General features: G+C 37.5%; 1 protein-coding gene across 13 annotated transcripts in view; it reads left to right on the plus strand.

Moving 5' to 3' along the window:
- Window positions 1-23,447, plus strand: part of nrcama (neuronal cell adhesion molecule a) — a 134,443-nt gene that overhangs the window by 18,833 nt on the left and 92,163 nt on the right. For 8 of the 13 annotated variants that reach the window (XM_065289810.1, XM_065289814.1, XM_073814538.1 and 5 more), the window contains exons 2-4: window positions 6,600-6,675; window positions 22,235-22,447; window positions 22,862-22,879. In XM_065289810.1, coding sequence (XP_065145882.1) covers window positions 22,351-22,447; window positions 22,862-22,879 — 115 coding nt within the window. In that variant the 5' untranslated portion in view covers window positions 6,600-6,675; window positions 22,235-22,350. Of the gene's footprint in view, window positions 1-2,655; window positions 2,790-6,599; window positions 6,676-22,234; window positions 22,448-22,861; window positions 22,880-23,447 lie in introns of those variants that run through there. The other 5 variants (XM_065289812.1, XM_065289815.1, XM_065289822.1 and 2 more) reach the window with 2 other exon arrangements.

The following is a 23,447-nucleotide window of genomic DNA, read 5'->3' on the forward strand; positions in this document are numbered from 1 at the left end:
TTAAATAATGACTGTCGGGATACTAAAGACGTGCAGTGGATAATTAGCGCTGAAAAGGTTTGGTCAAGTTACTTTTGTGCCTGACCCTATGGCATTTCTAGGAGTTTCCCTTTCAGGCGCAACATTTTTGGGTGGAGATTATTTAAATGATTCACGCAACGCGATTTACTAATTTTTGTGTGTGTTATGACTGGTATTTGCGCTATTATTTTATGCTGAAAAAAAGCATGTCTTAAATTACTTTGCTCTTGAAATGGCTGCAATTATTGCTAAGAAAAGAGGCATCACAGAGATCAGAGAACGTGTGATACAATGCAGAAGATTGTTTTAAAAGTTTATGAATGCAAGAGGAATATATTAATCAAAAATATTGTTTGCTAAGCCATGTTATTTTTTTGGTGAGGTAAATAAAAAAGGAGTCACTAGGAGAAGTCACACAATACCAGACGTTTAAAAACTTTTGTAAACCTTCATTTTTTCAATTTACCATGTCTTCGTTAGCTGGGATTACATGTCCCGAATTTTTCGCTGCGATGTCCGTGGTGCTGAATTCAATATCAGCTATGCTTATTTGCGACCCTGAATTAATTTGCGCTGCTCTTAGTAGATTACGTTGGTCATTTTGAAAATCAGCATTTGTGGCTTTGTTATTTAATTTGCTCTTTTTTTGTAAATAACCCGCAGATATTACCACTCACATCAGCGCTTTTTTGGAATTGCGCTCTCATGCAAATTTGCCCCGTTTAGTAAATCTGGCCCATAGTCTTCCATAAGACATTGAAAACTGTAAAGGAAAACAAATCTTTTGTTTCTTTTCTAATCATATTTGAAATCTGGCGGGAATTGTGTCCATGTGTAAAACTTCCTTGTTGCACTCAAAATTTTTAAGTTTAATCAAACTGAAATTACAATTAATTTCAACTATTGAGACATTGTATCCTTTGCTTGTCTAGATAGCTGAAGTGGAAATGACAGAGTTCTCAAAAGTGCCGAAAGCCCAGCTGGTGTGTGCTAAATCTACTGTGTGAATAGGCCTCTCCGTGTCCTTTTGTGAAACTCTCCAGCATTTGGACATTTGTGTGTGCGTGCGGGACCCCAATGTGACGGATGTTAACTCTCAGACAGGGTAAATTAAAGCTGAGAGCTGGGCCGGTGCTTTCTTCTCTGTGCATATATACTCAAGACTGTATCTACATGCGATGATCTTTCTGAATATTTTACTTTCTGAGTTGGTAAACAGTGTTTTTTGTTACTTTTATCATATTGGTGTATCCACTGTATTTTATATTCGTAAACTGGTAGTACTTAATTTCAAGAAACACACTTATTGATATCATGCATAGATTGAATGCACTGTATGTTGCTTTGGTTGAAAGCGTCTGCCAAATGCATAAGTAAGCAATAAGATACTCGATGCTGTGCTGTGGAATAATTATGTAACGGCTGAAGGGCATTGTTAACCCGTTGCATTGTGCAACCCCTTGAGTCGTGACTTATTCACAATACAGCACCTCGGGTACCTTATTGCTTTTATAAAATGGTTACCACCACACAATACAAATATTAAAGCAAAAGTATGCATCAATGGACATTTCATGTAGTTAAATGGAAAAGCCCTGACCGACTGTTTCACATATGTTTATGTTGCAGAATTGTTGGGTAAATTGCTATTAGCTATTATTTATCGTAAATAAAGCACAGCTATCGACCAATCAGAATCAATGGTAAAAATTACTCTTGATCATTGTCACAGTTTTTACAAACGCTTTTAATATAATTTTAATGACGTAAACAGATGCTCGGATCATTTTAAGTGACCCGAAACGACTCATTATGTCAGCATTGAATGTATAAGCACAGAGGGGTGTAAAATCATAATTACTCAATTTAGGATCATCTGGTTGCCATAGAGCTACGCATTTGTATCATGACTTTCATTGGACACTGTAGACAGACTAATGAAGTCCAAATCTGTTTGTCTAACCCAATATTGAGATAAATGCCTATTGATGTTAATCTAAAATGGTGTTGTTTCCAATGGTTTTGGTTCGATCTGATCTCAGATCAGCAGGAATGAGTGTGCCCCAGGCTCTTCAGTCAGTGCGTTGATTGACGCTTTTGTCGGTTAAATGCGGAAGCTCTGCAGTCTGAGGTTAATTGAGATCTTTTGCACATCTGCGATTCTGAACGTTTAATAAAAGGAACATGAATGAAAATTTTCTCAAATAGGGCTGCACAATATAGCAAGATTATCATTATATTGCAGATGTGCATAGCACAATAGTTGCAAAATAACTTTTTGTTAGATTGTTTGAGTTTCAGGCAAACATATGAGAAGTACTTCTCAGTCTCCATTTGCTCTTCATTTGGTTTCATTGTTTTCCAAGAGAAACTGTTGAAATATTAAAGAGATCTCATTTTCCTTTTCTCTATCTCTGCCTTGCTCTCTCTCTCTCTCTCTCTCTTTGTCCTCCTCTCCATCTCTCAGTTTCTGTGGATGCTTTCGGTTTTGCACCAGGAAATGCATTAACCCCCTTTGTCCCCGTACAAAGGGGTGTGTTAATCTCCCCGAGTTAGTAGGCAGGGACAGGGGGGTGGCGCAGAGAGGGACGAGTGAGCGCTTGTGTAGATGTATGAGCGTGTGTCTGTGTGTGTACGAGGCAGCCGGCTGTCAGAGCATTCACTGGCCACACACGCACTACAGGAACCACAGGGGATGTTTGCAGCATGTACTTTTGGTACCTACCGTCATCAGGAAAGGAATGTTATTGAATGACCACAGCATTAAGGTAATCATATTCTGGTTGGTTAAAGTTATTTTCTCCACACAGACCCTTTGTTTCTTATGTGTGACATGCGATTTAGTTGTTGGGTTGTGAGAGTTTTGTTTAGAGGTATTTTGGTAAATTTATTCCTGAATGTTTCTCACACCCGGTGGGTGAAAGTTAAACCTTCAGGGTAAACTATTTCCTTTCACCTTTTTGACTCAGGTGGTGTGACTGCATGAAAACAAGAGCAAATAGCATTTTGTTTATGTCTTGTGAATGGTACACACCTGCTATCACCTTTCTTATAAGAAAAACAGACAGATTTGTGTTTGTGTTGATTTGTTTATTTTTCTGACTTGTGTGTGCTGATGTGACAGAGCTGTCTACTCTATATATGTGCATAGATAGATATATACATAGACAGACAGACAGACAGATAGAACTATAGATACATAAACCGATGGAGGACAGACAGACAGACAGACAGACAGACAGACAGACAGAGCTGTCTACTCTATATGTGTGCATAGATCGATAGACAGGTTGACGAAGAGACAGACAAACAAACAGGTAGACAGATAGAGCTGTTTACTGTATATGTGTACATAGATAGATAGACAGACAGACAGAATGATAGACAGACAGATAGAGCTGTCTACTGTATATGTGTGCATAGATAGATAGACAAACAGACAGACAGATAGAACAATAGACAGACAGATAGAGCTGTCTACTGTATATGTGTACATAGATAGATAGACAGACAGACAGACAGACAGACAGATAGAGCAATAGACAGACGATAGAGCTGTCTACTGTATATGTGTACATAGATAGATAGACAGAAAGACAAACAGGCAGACAGACAGACAGATAGAGCTGCCTACTCTGTATATGTGTGCATAGATACATAAACTGATGGAGGAGAGACATACAGACAGACAGACAGACAGACAGACAGACAGACAGACAGACAGACAGACAGATAGATCTGTCTACTCTATATGTGTGCATAGATAGATAGACAGACAGACAGATAGACTGATAGATTGATAGATAGACAGACAAAGAGACGGACAGACAGATAGAGCTGTCTACTGAATATGTGTACATAGATAGATAAACAGACAGACAGATAGAATGATAGACAGACAGATAGAGCTGTCTACTGTATATGTGTGCATAGATAGATAGACAGACAGACAGACAGACAGACAGACAGATAGAACGATAGACAGACAGATAGAGCTGTCTACTGTATGTGTGCATAGATAGATAGACAGACAGACAGATAGAACAATAGACAGACAGATAGAGCTGTCTACTGTATATGTGTGGATAGATACATAAACTGATGGAAGACAGACAGACAGACAGACTGATAGATTGATAGATAGACAGACAGACAAAGAGACAGACAGACAGACAGATAGAGCTGTTTACTGAATATGTGTGCATAGATAGATAGACAGACAGACAGATAGAACGATAGACAGACAGATAGAGCTGTCTACTGTACTGTATATGTGTGGATAGATACATAAACTGATGGAGGACAGACGGACAAACAGACAGACAGACAGACAGACAGACAGACTGATAGACTGATAGATTGATAGATAGACAGACAAAGAGACAGAAAGATAGATAGAGCTGTCTATTCTTTATGTGTGCATAAATAGATAGACAGATTGACAGACAGACATATAAACAAACAGACAGACAGATAGACTGATATACAGACAGATGGACTGACAGACAGACAGACAGAGAGACTGATACAGACAGATAGACAGATTGACAGATAGACAGACAGACAGACAGATAGACTGATAGGCAGACAGACAGATAGAAAGATAGATAGAGAGATAGACAGACAGACATATAGAGCTATCTGCTGCATGCATAGATAGATAAACTGATGGAGGACAGACAGACAGATAGAGCAGTCTACTGTATATGTGTGCATAGATAGATTGACAGACAGACATATAGACAAACAGACAGACAGATGGACCGACAAACAGACAGACAGATAGAGCTGTCTGCTGTATATGCGTGCGTGCATAGATAAATAAACTGATGGAGGACAGACAGACAGACAGAGAGAGCTGTCTACTCTATATGTGTTCATAGATAGATAGACAGATTGATAGACAGAGAGAGAGATAGACAGACAGACTGATAGATAGACTGATAGGCAGATAGACAGATAGAGCTGTCTGCTATATATTTGTGCATAAACTGATGGAGGACAGACAGATAGATAAAAAGATAGATGATATATTATATAGATGATTATGAATTTTTAGATCTGTCTCTCAACATTCGATACAGTGTTCAGACCCCCCGACTGTCTCTCTCTCTCTCTCTCTCTCTCTCTCTCTCTCTCTCTCTCTCTCTTGCTCTCTATCTCCACCATGCCGGCATGCGGCCTGTCTCCATGACAACGTCTCAGGTCCGCTCTGAGAGGCTGGAGGTAGTTAGTGTAATTTTTCTCTGTTTTTAATGCTCGTTTCTCTCCCTTTCTGTCTCTCTGTGATACAGCAGCTGTTGGCGACAGCTTCATGAGCGGTCAGAGATTTCCACAGTTTGCTTTAAAATCAGAAAACAATAAAGCAAAGCAGCACGGCTCTCCCTCACTGCGCCTTTGTGGTTGCTCTCGCATCAAAGCGTGTGGGGGGCAGAGTTAACCCGCGTGTTTCTGTTAATGTGAAATGAATGCATGCGTCTCGGGGGAAAGCACTAATATATGCGCTACCATGAAGCAGCACGTGTGATATAGAGGTGATAAGAGGGGTGTTGCTGAAAGCAGGTCCCCCTGTCACGCTCACTGCTGATTTAAGACATGGTGTTGTGTTTACACTGAAGCAATATATATTTTTTAATATCCCACTGGGGCAAAGACCAACTTGTTTTTGGGATTGTGTGCTTTTAATAGATGCTACGGTACGCTTGTTGTCAGCACTTGTCCTTATGTTTTGTTTGTATCTGTGTTTTTTGTTCTGGAATAGTTACACCTAAAAATCAAATGCTTGCCATCATTTAGTCACCCGTATGTGGTTTCAAATATGTATGACTTACTTTTAGTGAATAATAGCTTAATTATCAGTCTGTTACTCACACAGAACTCTTCTGAAGACTCAGTATTGTGCATGAGTTGAGTTGTATAAGATCTACTTTTGTTCTCTTTGACTTATTTTGAAAGCTTCAAAGCTCCAGCCCCCATTCATTGTAATTGCACGGAAAAGAAACAGGTCTTATTTTGAAGAAAAAAAAATCTTGTACAGATTCAAAACATCACAAGGGAATAAAAGTGAATTATGAGCTTAAAGGCACAATATGTAAGATTTTTATAACAAAATATTCAAAAACCAGTTGCAAATTGGGATATATTTCATGCAGTTGTGTACTTACATTATCCCTATTTAAAAAAATGGCTTATCCTTTGTCATTGTCACCTATCAATGAAGTTATATCTACAGCTTGTTCATTACAATGGCATAAAATATTGCGATCAAACGTACAAGTAATACAAAATTAATTCATGACCTTGAACATGATTAGCGAATTTCATACATCTTTTGATGGTATAAACAACATCTTCCATCTTCCTACCACCCTTGTAACATCATTAAGCTTTCGCCTTTGTTATTGTTCTGAAAATGAGACCTCTAGTGGTTAAATCCTACATATTGTGCCTTTAAAAATGTAATTTTCATTTTGAGTGTACTGTCCCTTTAAGTACAGAGAGTCATGATGCCTTTTATAACATTTGATGGCTCATCATATTAGAGTTCCCCTTTTAATAACTTCATTGTGTTTTTACAGCTTTACTGGACACCTGAGCTGTGGACGTCTGGTTGAAACGGGAGAATCCGCTAACTAAAACACTCCTCCTAAGCAGGTAAAGCATTGCTCGCTTGATTTTATGTCTGTTTGCACTTTTTCCATTTGGTTTTAAAGGTAATGAGGATGATTCAGTGTAAACATCCTTTCACCGAGGCTTTAATATAAAAAGCTTTTACTTTAGCAAGACAAACATTTGCATTAGATTCATGCTGCAGACGTCTTTATTCAAAGCGACTTGCATTCAAGGTATACATTGTATCAGTTTTGCATTTCCATGATCTTGACATTACAAGCACCATGCTTTACCAGTTGAGTTAAAGGAAGACTACTTGTTTAACAAATAATAGTAATGGAACACAAATATTATGCATATTGCTTACACACATCATCATCACTAACAGCAGAGACTTTGATAGCAATGTTGTCAGACAGGTTGTTATCATGTGGAAGGACATAATGGGCCCTATTTTAACGATCTGAAACGCAAGTGTGAAGCGCAACGCGCAAGTGAGTTTGTGGGCGGATCTTGGGCGCTGTTGCTATTTTCCCGGCAGGAGAAATAACTCTTGCGCCGGGCGCAAATCAATAAGGAGTTGGTCTGAAGTAGGTTCATTATTCATAGGTGTGGTTTGGGCGTAACGTCAAATAAACCAATCAGAACGCTATCCAACATTCCCTTTAAACGCAAGGGCGCAAGTTCCATGGCGGGTTGCTATTATTATGACGGATTTACCAGGCGCACGCCAGGAGCGGTTCACAGCCGAGGAGATCGACGTTCTTGTAAGAGCAGTCAAAGACAGAGAAGTTGTTTTGTATGGGGATAGGAGAAACCCACCCAAATCAGCGTAGGTTAAACAGGCGTGAGAGGAAATAGCAACAGTCTCATCAGCTGCATCCCCATCGTTGCGCCAAGCGCTACAATGATGTCAGGAGAGGGGGAATCCCAAGCTTGCCAGCATAAATCGGGCACGCCGTGTAACGGGAGGTGGATCTGCCTCTACACAGACGCCAGCAGAGGACATCGCTGTGTCCACCCTCACCGCTGAAAAGGTTTGGGGGCTTTGAAATCGGACCCAAGAAACGCAAGCAAGGTCCAACCCCAAAGTACTCTTACAAATCAAGTTCATATACATTAAGGTTTCTTATGAAAATATTTTAATTAATATTTACATAAAATAAACGTAATACAGCCACACAACAAACTTATGAAAATATTTTAATTGTTATTTGCATGAGAATTTTTTAACGCAGCCACACAATAAATAAAAACGATCACCACAATGCTCACCACTATGATTCCCCTTATCTCATGTGTTAATATTTTTTAGTGTAACAATTTATGATTTGCAAAAATAACTGTTGCATCTGTGTAGATTAGAAAAGCGTTGTGCACGCTATACATTATGGTCAAGCATGCGCCCTTAAAATAGCATAATGAACAACGCGCAACGCGCCACTGACTTTAAACTTTTTTTTCTGGTCAGTGGCGCACTTGTTTTTTGAAACTGCAAAATAGCATCAGAGATGGTTTGCGCCGGAACACACCTCTTTTTTTTGCGCTGAACCGCCCAGGGAGCGCAAGTTCATTCCCTAAGTTGCCGACGTGCGTCTGTGGAGGGAAAAACCCGCTGTGCGCGGGTGCAAAATACGAATGAAACATGCGTCACTGACAAAGTCAATTGCGCTGGGTGCAAGATAGGGCCCAATATGTGATTTTCCCTCTTGATCAGTCTAAAATCTAAATTATTAATACTAAAAAAAATATGATATATATTAAAAATACACAAACATATGTATACATTTAAGAAAAATTGTATTTATATATTAATTTTTAAATGTATATATAATATAAAATATATGTAAGGAATAATTGACGACGGGCCGTTGAATTATAAGAAAATAATGCAAACCCAAGGTGGTTATTCGCGAATTGCCGTTACACTGCGGGTGTGCATTATTTTTGTATGCAAGTGTATATACAACTGTAAATCTTTCTTTAAATTCATACATGAATGTCTGTGTATTTATATATACATAATAATTACACACAGTACACACACATACTGTATATTATGCAGACACTCACGTTTTTGTATGCGATTAATCGCGATTAATCGCTTGCCCACCACTAATTGAAATGTTAACAATGTATTCGACACGTATTTACAGTCTATGATAATGTGTGTGTTTAAATAACTTCAACAAGCCCCGTCTAGGGCAGGTGGCCTTTCTGTGTGGAGTTTCTGCATGTTCTCCCTGTGTCAGCGTGGGTTTACTCCGGGTACTCCGGTTTCCTCCCACAGGCCAAAAACATGCAAGTTAGGCAAATTGGAGATACAAAATTGTCCCTCCCCCAACTTGTGTATAAATCAACTTGTCTGAATAAACTTATGTATGGATTACCTGGTTCTCGCCATGAATATAGCCGTAAATGCTGGAATGGCGTTAAGAAATAAAAAGGAAGAAGAAGGATAACTTCAACTAGATAGACTTGAATGTGATTCTCTATAATGATGAACCCTGCTGAGCTTTACTATGAACTGAACGTCTGGTTGTATTAATGCAAAGATCTACAGAACAGCTCGCCCCAGAGCTCAGCCTAGATTTGTAATAAAAAGCAGATAAAAATAGACCGTCATCTCGTGCCATGTGTGTGGGCATGATTAAGGTTTCTGCTGGGAAGTTGTTTTTTTGACAAATATTGTCATACGCATTTGGGGTTTGTGTTTTGCTGGACTAATAGCCACGTTCTCTGGATGAATCATGGTGAGGTTTTATTGCCCTTCAGTTTGGATTGAAACAGTTTCCTCAAGAATGAAATTACTCATCCTTATTTCTTGTAAGAAACCTTGGCTTTCTTTCTTTTGTTGAGCACAAAAGAAGTTACAGTATTTACAACAATACAATAAAAGTGAATGCTGACCAAAGCTGACAATTTCAAAGTATTGCTCATCGCAAGGATTTCAGATCACCGCAATGATTGTACGAGACAGTATCAGATTACTTTTACGATTACGATTATTTAATCATTTTGAGAGCCCTATTTCTCACACATCATTTAAAAACTGGGAATATAGCGCCCAAGTCATGTAGATTTGGGTCTTGACAGCCCAAATGGTCCCCATTTACTTTTATTGTATGGACATGAGTAGCTCTGTTTTGGGGTGAACTGTCCCTTTCAACATTTTCTTTATTACAGATTTGACTTTTTAACCAGAGATCAAAGGGTTAAATTCTATCAAAGGTTTTATATCAACTCTGACACACCGTTTTACCTCTTTTAATGGGAGTAATATCATCTCATACTGTAAAATCTCTGGTTCACCCACATACAGCATGTGGACAGATGACCACAGCTTATCTGTAACAGATGGATCAGAGATAGTGAGAGCCAGCCCTTACTTTCCTCCTGGAGAGCTTCAGATGAGATTTGTGGGAATCAGTGTGCATTATGGATACAATTAAATAACATGACAGGTTTAGATGTGATATATATATCACAAACCTTAACTAGTTTAACACAGTAAAAATTCATGGACCAAAGAAATGACTTATGGTTCAGTGGGCGAATCGGATGATGATATGTTTCATGATTCATTGATTCGCTTCATCTTATTAAATGAATCTGTGAGTGAGCATTTTAAGACTGATGAGTTCCTCGTCTAACTGTTATGACCTTTATCTATATTTTCTGCATCATTAAAAGCCCTCTTCAGAATACAAATAAGCCTGTGCTACAATCTCATGGCCTACTGTTGGGATGAGACCTTTAATGAAATACATGGCCCACCCCCAATGTATAGATATCACCCAGGAGAACAGAAGAGGTGGATTATACAGTCAGATCAACAGATTGTAAGACGCTTGAGAGCTTATTACAACCAGTGTTAAATAAAACATTATGCCCCCCCCCCCTTACAGCAACACATGTGATTGGACAAAAGATGAGAGTCAGACTACGACTCTCAGCCTTCAGGAGCCATCGAATAATTTCTGGATATTCCCGACTGCTCTCTAAATATTTAATGTTCCATAGTAATATTTGAGAGCTTGACAAAAGGACCGTTCCCTGTGTTATTTCAAATATAGTGTTGGGGTTACAACTTGCTATTTCATTTTTTATGAAATTTTCAAATTTATTATTACCCACAGAACAGTTTAAAGGGTTAGTTCACCTAATAATGAATATTTTATCACATCGTTTAATACCCGTAATACCATTTTTTATGTTCGGAAATCAATAGTTTAATAGTTTCATTATAATATTTAGTGGCTGTTTGGTGGACACGTCTAGGAGCGGTGAATGAGGCATCTATGCAAGCATATATATCTATGGCTGATGTGCTTTTGTGAATACATGTTGAAGACTGACTTTATGATCACAAAAAGTATTCTTGTCGCTTCATGAACTGAAGATTGACTGGACTATGTTAACTAAGTCTTTGTGGACCTTAAAAGATGTAAGTTGGGTTGCCGTCTATAGTGCCCCTTGAAAGCTCTCGGATTTAATAAAAAAACGTAATTTCTGTTCTTAAAGGATAGTTCCCCCAATAAAATGTTGTCATTACTTACCGTCATGTCGTTTCACACCCATAAGACCTTTGTTTATGTTCTGAACACAAATTCAAATATTTTTGATGAAATCCCAAACACAGCAATGCAACTTTTTGTGCTTAAAAAGTTGCTCATAGATATATTTTGACATAGAAGCCCCATTCGTGGCTGATTGGCGGGCACATTTAGGAGCTTTCGAATGAGGCATCTATGCATGCATATATATTTATGGCTGATGAAGGATGCAAGTGTTTAATGAATACACGTCGGAGACTGACTTTATGAGCACAAAAAGTATTCTTGTCGCTTCATGAACTAAAGATTGAATGGACTATGTTAAATATGTCTTTGTGGGCCCTAAAAGTTGTGAGTTGCATTGCCATCTATAGCTCTGAAAGATCTTGGATTTCATCTTAATTTCTGTTCTTAAAGGGATAGTTTACCCAATAATGATAATGTTGTCATTACTCACAGTCATGTCGTTTCACACTCGTAAGACCTTTGTTCATGTTCGAAACACAAACTAAGATATTTTTGATGAAATCCCAAAGATAGCAATGCAATTTTTTGTGCTTAAAAAGTTGTTTATAGATATATTTACATAGAAGCTGCAGTGGTGGCTGTTTAGCGGTCACGTCTAGGAGCAGCCGAATGAGGCATCTATGCATGCATATCTATGGCTGATAAAGGATGCTAGTGTTTAAAACATGCATGTGGTGCTTTCGTGAATACATGTCAGAGACTGACTTCATGAGCACAAAAAGTATTCTCGTCAGTTCATGAACTGATGATTGAATGAATTATGTTAACTATGTCTTTGTGCGCCTTAAAATTTGTAAGTTGCGTTGTCGTCTATGCTGGCTCGGAAAGCTCTCAGAGTTTATCCAAAAATATCTTAATTTCTGTTCTTAAAGGGATAGTTTACCCAATAATGATAATGTTGTCATTACTCACCGTCATGTCGTTTCACACCCGTAAGACCTTTGCTTATGTTTGAAACACAATCTAAGATAATTTTGATGAAATCCCAAAGAAAGCAATGCAATTTTTTGTGCTTAAAAAGTTGTATATAGATATATATTTACATAGAAGCTGCATTAGTGACTGTTTGGCGGATGCGTCTAGAAGCTGTCAAATGAGGCATCTATGCATGCATATATATCTATGGCTGATGATGGACATAAGTGTGGTGCTTTCGTTAATACAAGTCGGAGATTGACTTTATGAGCACAAAAAGTATTCTTGTTGCTTCATGAACTGAAGATTGAATGGACTATGTTAACTGTCTTTGTGGGCCCTAAAATTTGTGAGTTGCGTTGTCGTCTATGGTGGGTCAGAAAGCGCTCTGATTTTATCAACTTAATTTGTGTTCTTAAGTTAAACAAAGGTTTTTGTGGAGTTTAACAAAGGTTTTTGTGGAGTAATGAAAAAAAAACATTTTGGGGTGAACTATCCCTTTAAATTATGATCATTACAGGATTTTAGATTTCTTTCTTCTGCCAAAAACTAAAAACACATCACAGTATTCCATTACAGAGCATTGAGATCCGATCCTAACCTGTTTGCATCTGTTTTTATAGGTCTTTGATTTTCAAACCCATACTAATGCTGTTTTTATACCTAGTATTAACATCTGTCTCAAATGTGTCTTGATGAAAAATTGCAGGTCATTGATTTAGTGATTTGGAAAATCAATCATTCCATCGCATGTGTTATTTCATGTTTTAAGCTGAAAAAGAATAAAGGGTTGTGTTACTCCAATATATACCTACAATACATTTTAATTTGTGCCACAAACCTTTAATATATTTCCCAGGAGCCCTATGGGTGGATATGAAATCCAGTGATAGTTTATTTAGTTAATAAACATTTGTTTTTCTTAAAGCGGCTTTATCGAGAAAGAGAGAAGAGTTTTAAAATATTAAACACATTCTTCTTCCTCTATTATAAAATATTACATCCAAAAACACACAACTTCAGAGTTAAATGCAGTTTTGAATGAATAGAACTTTGCACTTTAGTGTATTTTAATTAAGATTTGTTGTTGTTTACATTGGAATACAGATTAGAAATTCTCCCTTGTTTTTATGTTCCAGTTTATAGTCTGTTAGTCTAGAGCACAGGTTGTACTGTTTCGAGTTAACACATTCAGCATACAAACTATAAACAGCATAAAGCAACAATACAGCTCGTGATTGGCCAGACAGGACCATGCTGACATTCAGCACCTTCCCAAAGCTCAGGAGAGAAAGAACGTTCTCCCATCCGGCTGACGCTGCAGGAACGACTGGATAACCTCACGCCAGCGCCGTGTCAAATGAAGTTAGCTCATGTATTTAGATAGCAATTCTGTGCAAACACCCGGCAGTGACCTTTTGAAACAAAGCAGGGCTGAGGTTTTGCATTGTCTTGCTTTCGAAAGCATCAGTTGTTGGTTTTTGGACGCAACATCAGCGTATCGGCGTACAGCTGCCAGCAGAGCAGTTCAACAATTGTAGCTTCTCGAACTGAAACTATATCTCTATGGTGCAAAAACTCATTTCCCTAACCAGTTTCTCGTTTCGCCATGTAGTAAAAAAATATTTTTTAGAAACAACAAATACAAATTTTTACCTCAGCAGAATTGCGCAAGTTTTACAGAAAAAAAATCTAGCTTAAATTATGTTTGGCAAATTATAACGTAAAAACGATTACACTTTACACAATAAGGTTGTATTTATAGTTAAATGCATTAGCTAATATGAACTAACAAGTGTTGTTTTGCAGCATTTATTAATCTTTGTTAATGTTAGTTAGTGCCAATACAATTTTTCATGTTAGTTCATTGAGTATTAACTAATGCTAACAGTTTCAACTTTTGCAAATGTAAAAAAAATTATTATGCTAAAATGAACATTTCTAATGCATTTTCTAAATGTTAACAAATACAACTTTAAAAAAGTGTTACGGTAAAAACAAAAAACTAAATATTTGTAGTCTATGCCAAACAAAACAATTCTGGTAAGAAATTATTTAATGTTTAGACATTTTTTAAGTGGATAACAAGACTATTATGATGAATATGACTCAAGCAATGGAAAATGTTGCATCTAAAATTAAATGCGTGCTAAGTCTAGCTTTTATTGAAACAATTTTGTGGACTCATTGACAATGCCAAACTTCATTTGTACCTTTCCAAATGATTGAATAAGGGCCTTGTATTTCATAAACCATCTGAGTAAACTAGAATTTCATTGGCCCAGAGGAACATTATGAATTAAATTGCAAAGCTGCGCGGTGCATTATCTAGTAAACACAGGTTGGTAAACAAACTTTAACCCTTTAAAAGGTTTCAAAATAAAGGCTTACTGTATCATCAGAGTTTCTGCGGTTATATCGGTTGGCTAATTCACCGCTGAAGGGCTTCAGACTTTGGCATGAAAGGAGACATTTAATGTCTTTTCTCATTTGGCCCGAAGGCATCCTGTGCTAAAGTAAAGAGCTGTTCTTTCTTTTCATTCCTCAATGACAGCTGAGAGCCGTCGAGGGCGCTTTTCTCAGTAGTGTCCTCTGCTTAGATTTACATTAAAAAGATGGATGGGTTTAGCTGCGTTGTCTGTCTTTTAATAGGCCGGTGTGTGTAACAAGTGTGTTGCCATAGAAACAGAGCGATGGGATTCATTCTCTTGACTCAGGTCTTCTTCAAAATGAAGTAGCTTGTTGAGAAGAACTTGTACTGTCGGAGAAAAGTTTCCCATGTACCTTTTCTGAGCGAGGGAATGTGGTCATTAAAATGCTTATTTTCGATTAAATAATTAAATAATTTCTTACCAGTTTGCATTTAACTCGTTTACAGCATTTATTGAATAAAGTATTCTGTGCATTCAGAAATTATTCATTCAGACACCCTTCACTTTTTCAATTTTGTTTTGTTGCATAAGTATTCACCCCCTTCGCAACCCTTGAAATTTAACTCGGGTTCCTCCAATTTCTCTTGATCGTGCTGAGCAGTGTTGGGGAAAGTTACTTTTAAAAGTAATGCATTACAATATTAAGTTACTCCCAAAAAAGTAACTGATTGCGTTACTTAGTTACTTTTCATGGAAAGTAATGCTTACATTACTTTTTAGTTACTTTTGCGTTAGTTTTTCTTGGCTGAGGCTTGATCTCTTTCAGGCCTTGGATGTGTTTTTATGACTGAAAACTTCAGCATTCAGAAATTGCATATTTCATTACAAAATGTCGAGCTCTGACCTGCCATCTCAGTTTCGGACTCAAACTTTTCCGACACAGGCGTGTACGCATAGAGTGCAAAATGTGACTACATTTAGTTTAATTTAGGGATGCACCGATAGGATTTTTTTGGGCCGGTACCGATACCGATTTAAACAGACAACTTCTGGCCGATACGGATATTAAACACTTGTGTACAATACTATACAGTTGGTCTATTAGCCAGTTTATTTCTGCATCAAATTATTTTTACTGAACATGGATTGGATCTAATTAACATTCAACTTACGAACATAATAAGAGAGGCACAAATTAAGCTAAAACAAATATAATAAGACAGCATGACAACCTTCAAAGGTGGTTTTTGCTATTCAGCATTTATTTTATTAACAACATTAACTCATTTTTTTTTTTTACATATAATGGATTTCTTTATGCAGTTAATTAATAAACAATCGGTATCGGCCTTTCTCGTGCTATTGCCGATATGCAGATGGTTTCAAATTCATCAAAAATCGGCCGATAAATATCGGCGGCCGATATATCGGTGCATCACTAGTTTAAATCAGTACATATTTTTTTAATGAAATTAATTAAACTAAAAAGGTAACTTGCATTACTTTTTTTAAAAGGAACTAAAATATGAATGTGTACATTTAAAAAGTAATGTGTTACTTTACTCGTTACTTCAGAAAAGTAATATTATTATGTAATGCACGTTACTTGTAATGTAACACTTGTGGACAAAAGAAATATTTTGATAAATGATGTTTCTACACAGTACCCATTGACTTCCATAGTGGGTTAAACAAATACTATGGAGGTCAGTGGTTACCGTCAACTGTGTTCTTACCATCATTTATCAAAATGTATCTTCTTTTATGTTCAACAGAATAAAGAAACTCATACATGTGGGTCAGTAAATTATGACAGAATTACATGTTTTTGGTAGAACTGTCCCTTAACTAAGTTGAAAAGCTTAAAAGTGTGTGTGTGAAGTCCCACTCATCTTATTGGTCTGAGTTTATTTTGTGTCTCATTCTCATGGTAATATTCAGCCCGGCTCAAAACACACACTCAGAGAGACCCTTTCTGACCCAATACAGACACTGTTGATGTTTCTCACACTTCTGTGCTCTTGTACACACGTGAAAGACAAACGTTTTCTTGAAGCGATTCATGCAGTTATAGCATTGAAATATCCTGAGTTTAATACAAAAGCTTTCAGGAAATGCCAACACATTTTAAAAACAAAAGAATCAAACTTAAATACAAAAAGATTGGCAAAATGAGCTAGTGAAAAGAAAACCTTGTCAACACAAACAACAAGTTTGCCAAACCCACAATAGGCAGCAGTAGGATGTGGTTATGAATGAACCCATATGAATGAAATTCAGCCTTTTTAAACTCTACGGTATAATGTTAAACGCCCATTCGTATGTTAATTATGCTGTTCAAATCCTCTCAATTTATATAGGGATTAATTTATACTGTAAGATAAAGATTAAGCTTTTTGGAAATGCCTGTGGCAACATTTTTTCTCTGGTACAAAGCAAAGTGTTTTTGTAAAAGAGTCATGTGAAAAAAATGTCAATTCATATACATATTTCATTTAGTATGCTTATCTTTTTTTCCATCCAGCTTGGTCTTCATCCATTAAAAGAGACATTATCATGTGATTCACATATATATTTCATTTAGTATGTTTGTCTTTTTGTCCATAAAAAATTTTATCAAGAAAAGCCTTTATTTAAAGTGCACCTATTTCATTGCTAAAAAACAACGTTATTTTGTGTATTTGGTATACAATGTGTTCTCGTGGTTAATGGATAAAAACACATTATTTTTCAAATACCATACATTTTCTGAAAAGCCCTGTGTCACTGATTGGCCAGCTAATCTGTACGTTGTGATTGGTCTGAATACCATGTCAGCTGAAAATGTGACGCTCCTTACCATGTTTAAACGATTCAGTCACAATGCAATGCTAACAGGAGGAAGGAGTTATGATAATGTCAGTCTTGTCCACGTCATCCGGCCCAGGAAGTAAACTGTTGCCTACAATCCGTGTGTTTGTTGTAGTCCAAGAAAAGAAATTTACGTTGGAGATGATAACTAGCGTCATTGTTTACTTTGGGATTTGTAACTTTTTCATATCGTTAACATGTACTAATACACACTTACACACCAAAGGAAAAGGAAAATTGTGAATCGGACAATAGTTGCTCTTTACGACAGATGTATTGGGTCCTCTATCCAGCCAATCAGAGAGCGAATTAAAGCCTGTGTCAGATTACCTGATTACTTGCACCTTTCCTCTATCCGTGAAGCTTTAATATTTGACTCAGCAGTAATTTAATCCCAGGTTTGTCTCTTCTATGAGATCAGGTTGTCATACTGTAACTTCCCACACTTTCTGAAAAAAATGGTACCAAGCTATCACTGGGGCAGTACCCTTTGAAAAACTCCTAGTATGTCATATTTAGGTATACATTTGGTACTAATATGTGACTTTAAAATACTAATATGCTCTCTCTGGTATCAATATGTACCTCTGAGATACTGTACTGGGGGTCCTTGGTCCTCCTCTCTATCCATTAAGGGGTCCTCGGACTGAAAAAGGTTGAAGACTTCTGCACTAAGCTATGAGATGGGAAAACAGATATGTTTTAGCTTCTCTATAATGTAGATGTAGTTATAAATCAAATGTCATTTTAGAAAATGATCACATTGGTTGGTGGTAATACTTCTTGGAAACTCTAAAAATGCTGGAGGTTTCCACCCATGATTGCGTAAAATATGGACAAGCTCAACTACTAGGTTTAAAGTACTGTAACCTATGCTTGTTTCATTGTATGTATATGTTGTTTCAAGCCAGATACGTATTTTTAGGTTAATTTATCTGTTGGGTTTGTGCATATTTTACCCATCCTTGGGTTGAAACAACCCATCATTTTTAGAGTGCAGGTAATGCAAAATGCGTATCCTATGTGATGAGACTTTAAATATGAGACACGTGAGAGTTGTGATGTAACAGTACTCATGGATCTCACACATTGATGGCGCTTACAGTAAGGTTTTAGCTGGGATTGCAACATTTTGTTGACCTTTTCGCCATTCACATTTGTCTTAAATTTGTCTTAAATTTGTCTTTTTTGAGTGGCTGACCATAAATGACAAATTATTGGGTCGAAAACATTTATTGGCTAGACTCACTGTTGCCTTTAAAAGCTCTTATACTCTCATCTTAAAAGACAAAGATGCCCAGTATTTTACAGAATAACTTCTTAAGGTCAGCGACCACCATTTGATTGACACTTTCCATTTAACCGTCACTGTGACTTTAGCGCAATTGATCGGTTCAGGTTTTTCCATTGGCCACTTGCACAGATACTTCACCATGGCAGCCATCCGACACGCTTTACACGTTTGTTCGAAGATGTTTTAAATCTGCTTGTCTTTGGGTATTGAGGGAGTCCTGTCTTTTTTCTTCAGCCAGAAAGTGCTTTAAATGAGTTGGCCTTGGGTTTGAGTCTCTCTGTATAAAACTCTTGGTTTATTTCTGAATCCACACATTGACGGAGCGCTTTACCCAAAAATGAAAATGTTACTCCAAACCCAAAATGACATTATTGACAATTGAGATAATCAGTAATGATTTCATTTTGGTTTGTTTCTTAAACAGAAGTGTCAGAAGAAAAAAAGTAGCATGGGTTTAAAAAGACATGAACATTGCTTTAGGTCTACTGTATGTGACAAAATGACAATGCTGTATTTGGTTTCCAGACCACCCTTTGGCGATTTAACTCGTGTCTAAGCAACTGGCCTTCAGTGTAGATTTTTCACAGCCTAAGGTGTATCTAGGCAACCAGACTCTTATGTCAAAGAGTAACATGATGTATGTTTCAGATCATGGCCAGGCTATCTGAACAATGCTCCTAATGACGCAGGTTATCTCCAGAAGAAGAATATATGGATATTATTGACCTAACATCTGACAACATCTTGAAATGAATCTTTAGATCTACAGTCTCTACAGTCTCGCTCGCTGTTTGACTGAGTCAAGGTTGCTGAGCTCATGAATTATGCAAAGCAGAACACATTTCCCTGACACAGCTTTATATAGAGAGAGGACTCAGTATCTCTACCTACTGTACTAGCATAAAAACTATAATTTCTCTTAAAAATAACCTACTTTCTCATTGAAGAGCTTATATGCTCCTTCTTCATTCTTTAGTTTTATATTGGAATAACTCGTCCATCAAAAATGACAATTTTATTATCAGATTATCTTTTTCCAAAATTTTGTGACACACAGTCATGGCAGTTGGTGAATACAGACATATCGGATACCTTTATTTATGTATTAACAAAGATATTGGATATAAAAAGACTAACCACTCCTGTTACTTTGAATAGGAGACAATACAACAATCAATAGGTGTGTTCGACATCGGCTGTATGTAACCGATCGGCGAAATTAGCCGCGTGCAGGCGGGGAGGAGCCGAAAACGGAGACGTGAAGTCGGACGCGCTGTGGTTCCTGTAGTTTGCGGCATTTACGTCAAGCATGGCTGATTTCTGGCTTAATAGCATTAAACATGATTTGTAAGATGTAAACTAAATAAAAAGTGAATTATACTGTTTTGAATGTCCGTGTATGAGCATGAGTGGAACTGAAGAGGCTTACAGCATCTGTTTTTACAAGAATAAAGTTCAACATAAGCATATATTATTTAAATACAATGTAGTGGGGTCTACGTTTTTTATCCATTTTATTTTGATGAAGATAACACAATATAACATCTCGACTACATGAAACTAGCTTTAACTGTTATAAAAATACAGATTTGTGAGCATTTGTGGAACTGAGGGCATGAAAATAAACACGAAACACGTGAATCCGACCAATCTTAAAACAGCTGTGTCGTCATTACAGCCCGTGCAGCTCCTCTTCGCGAACTGCACTGGCTAACTCAGGCGGCTGATCTCGAATCGCTCTCGCGGTACTTAAAAACCACATGACACAGTCTCTTGCCTGCAGCGCCAGCTTAAGTCGGACAAAGTTACTAACCGGAATGCACTGCTTCAAGTCAGCCGCCGATCGGTCTGCGCAGCGCCGCATGAAGTCGAACACACCTACTATGCCTGCTCTGGTGGCAGAAGTCCCGCCCTCCAGTCAAAAGAACCAATCATCAATCGATAAAGACATGATGATTTTCTAGGGGAGGGGCTTATGCAGAGTCACGTGAGGCGCGTGCCAATCTGTGCGCATACGCAGTAGCTAACAACCTGATAAATTGTTATATTGTGAATTTAGCATGTAATTTTAGAGATTAAAATCATAAAAAAGTCTGATAATTCACTCACCCCCATGTCATCCAAGATGTTTATGCCTTTCTTTGTTCAGTCGAAAAGAAATTACGTTTTTTGAGGAAAATGTGACGCGCCAGTGTGACCTTAAGTATTACGTTATCACGCAAAAGTTCACGCATGACGTATGCGAAACTACTGCTCCAATGTTTACAAGTGTGGAGAAAGAGGACCGTTCAGATGTTATTGCATGTGGAATAATTCTAATTTAACCCAGTCTCGACTTATAGTCACGTAAATTTGTGATACTGTCACAAATTTCCGAAGCGACAATGGTAAGAAAATAGGACAAAACAGTTGAGTAACTAATACGTGACAATGACACTTAAACAAAAAATTGTGATACGATCACGAAAAAACTTGGAAATTCGTTACAGTATCGCGAAAGGAATCAAAAATGTATGTGACTATAGGTACGTAATTTCGTGAGACTGGGCTGACTAATAATGTCTTTATGTCAGTTTATTGTTTAAAAAATAGTCCGCCAGTGTGCGTTTCACATATGTAACGCGTGACCTTTCGACGTTATTACGTAATACGTAAGATTGCGCTGGCATGTCACATGGGTATTGCAAGACGATGGTGGTTTAAAAGTACTTTTTTTAAAAAGAAAATTACGATCAATTCGATATATAAGAGCCTTATAACTCGGTTAAGCACTTTTACGCTGCAATTGTAAACTGCATTAAAACTGTAAACTGTTGAGGTCCACTATATGAAGACAAATCCTGGAATGTTATCCTAAAAAAAAACTTTATTTTTTTTCCGATTGAACACAGAATGACATCTTAGATGAGTAAATTATGGGTATTTTTTATGAAAGTGGAGTAATCCTTTAACAACTTTAGTTAATTTCTTTGCACACTGCACTTTTATCAGAAGTGAATTCAATTCTAGAATACGATTGACCTGAATCTTTTGGCGAAATGTTGTTGTAGATGTGTCACTGTGTGAATTTTCGGGAACTGAATTTGGTTGTAAAATGCAGTTTTGCTACAGTACCTCAATTGTTATGAATGTAAATTTGGTTGTAAAATGCAGCTGTCACTCACCTAAAGAATCAAACTGAGCTGGAGTTATAATTGCATTTACTGTAGCTGAAGTGTGCACAAAGTCGGTGGCATTGTTTGACTGTCTGTCTGGTTTATGAAGATCTGCTTCCATTCGTTGGATGCTGCATTCGAAACAATCCAACAAAAGGCTTTATAGAGCAGGAAAGCAATGTGTTTCTTTGTCTATAGTAATTCACCTCCGAGGAGGCAAACAGCAGACTGTTTAATTTTGTGCTTCAGCCATGTGCATTGAGATCCATATGTCAGTGCTCCGGGTCTCAGTCTTTTCCAGCTGAACGCCCTCACATGTTCCTGCGCACGCTAAGACAAACACGGCTCGGTATTGCATCCGGCATGAAGATCTTTCTGTCTGTAAGTGCTTTTAATAGAATAACAAATTCAATTCTCTCGTGTCTCTTTCAGTCTTACCGGCAAGCTGCGGATACTGCCTTATGTTTGAATGCTCACACTGAGTGTTGATCGCAAGGCCTGGTTGCTTTGACCTGGAGGGAAAGGATTTGCATGTAACACACCCTGATATGGACAGGAACAGGAAGTGCATCTGTGAAGGAGCGATGATGATGATGATGCTGCTGCTGGGTCACATGACCACTGCATTAGAAGTGCCTCTTGACCGTGAGTATTACAAAAAGACTAAAACAACCTACAGCTCATATGTAATTGTTTGCATTGGGTGCGAGACAACTTTAGCGTTATAAAATAAAATTCAAAAAGTTTCGCTATGCATTTATAAGGTATGAATGTAAAAGTAATAATGAGTGGTGTAAAACAAAGAAACTGAACTTTTGAGCCTATAATGCATGCACCAGCATCATCAGGGTCTCCGACAAACAATCAGAAACTGCAGTAGGGGAATGAAAGGGCATGAGAATTGCATGATGGGTAATGAGCGCCCAACACACCTCTGGAAGTTTCGATGAGGGAACCTGAATTTGTTTGATCTTCTCTTCTGTCTTCTTCTTCTCTCACACTAATTCGAACTCTTTTACTCTCTGCTTATGTATTTCCTGAAACATTTGGACAAAAAAGCTAAAGTTCTGGAGGGATGTAAGTTGGGGCACTTTGTTGTGAATAAACTTTTCATTAACCTTTTTTATTTATTTTTCGTTACTTTAAAGGAAAGTTCACACAAAAAATGAAAATTCTGTCATCCTTTATTCACCCTCAATTTGTTACAAACCTGCAGTGGCGGCCGATGACTTCTTTTATCGAGGGCACTCAATGCGAAGTTCGTCACAACATGTATGTAGCCCGTCATGTGTGTGGTTCGTAATTTTTAAAATATGTGTTCTGTGCATCGAGAGATCCTGTGTGCATCACGTGTCTTGTCAAAATAAGTGCCTGCTACAGACGCGTCTAAAGGGTTTATGATTAAAGGATTAGTCCATTTTCTTAAAAAAAATCCAGATAATTTACTCACCACAATGTCATCCAAAATATTGATGTCTTTCTTTGTTCAGTCGCGACTAAATTATGTTTTTTGAGGAAATTTGAGAATTTTTCTCATTTTAATGGACTTTAATGGACCCCAACACGTAACAGTTTTCATGCAGTTTAAAATTGCAGTTTCAAAGGACTCTAAACGATCTCAAACGAGGCATAAGGGTCTTATTTA

Source organism: Paramisgurnus dabryanus, chromosome 1, assembly GCF_030506205.2.
Source record: "Paramisgurnus dabryanus chromosome 1, PD_genome_1.1, whole genome shotgun sequence".
Classification (NCBI taxonomy): domain Eukaryota; kingdom Metazoa; phylum Chordata; class Actinopteri; order Cypriniformes; family Cobitidae; genus Paramisgurnus; species Paramisgurnus dabryanus.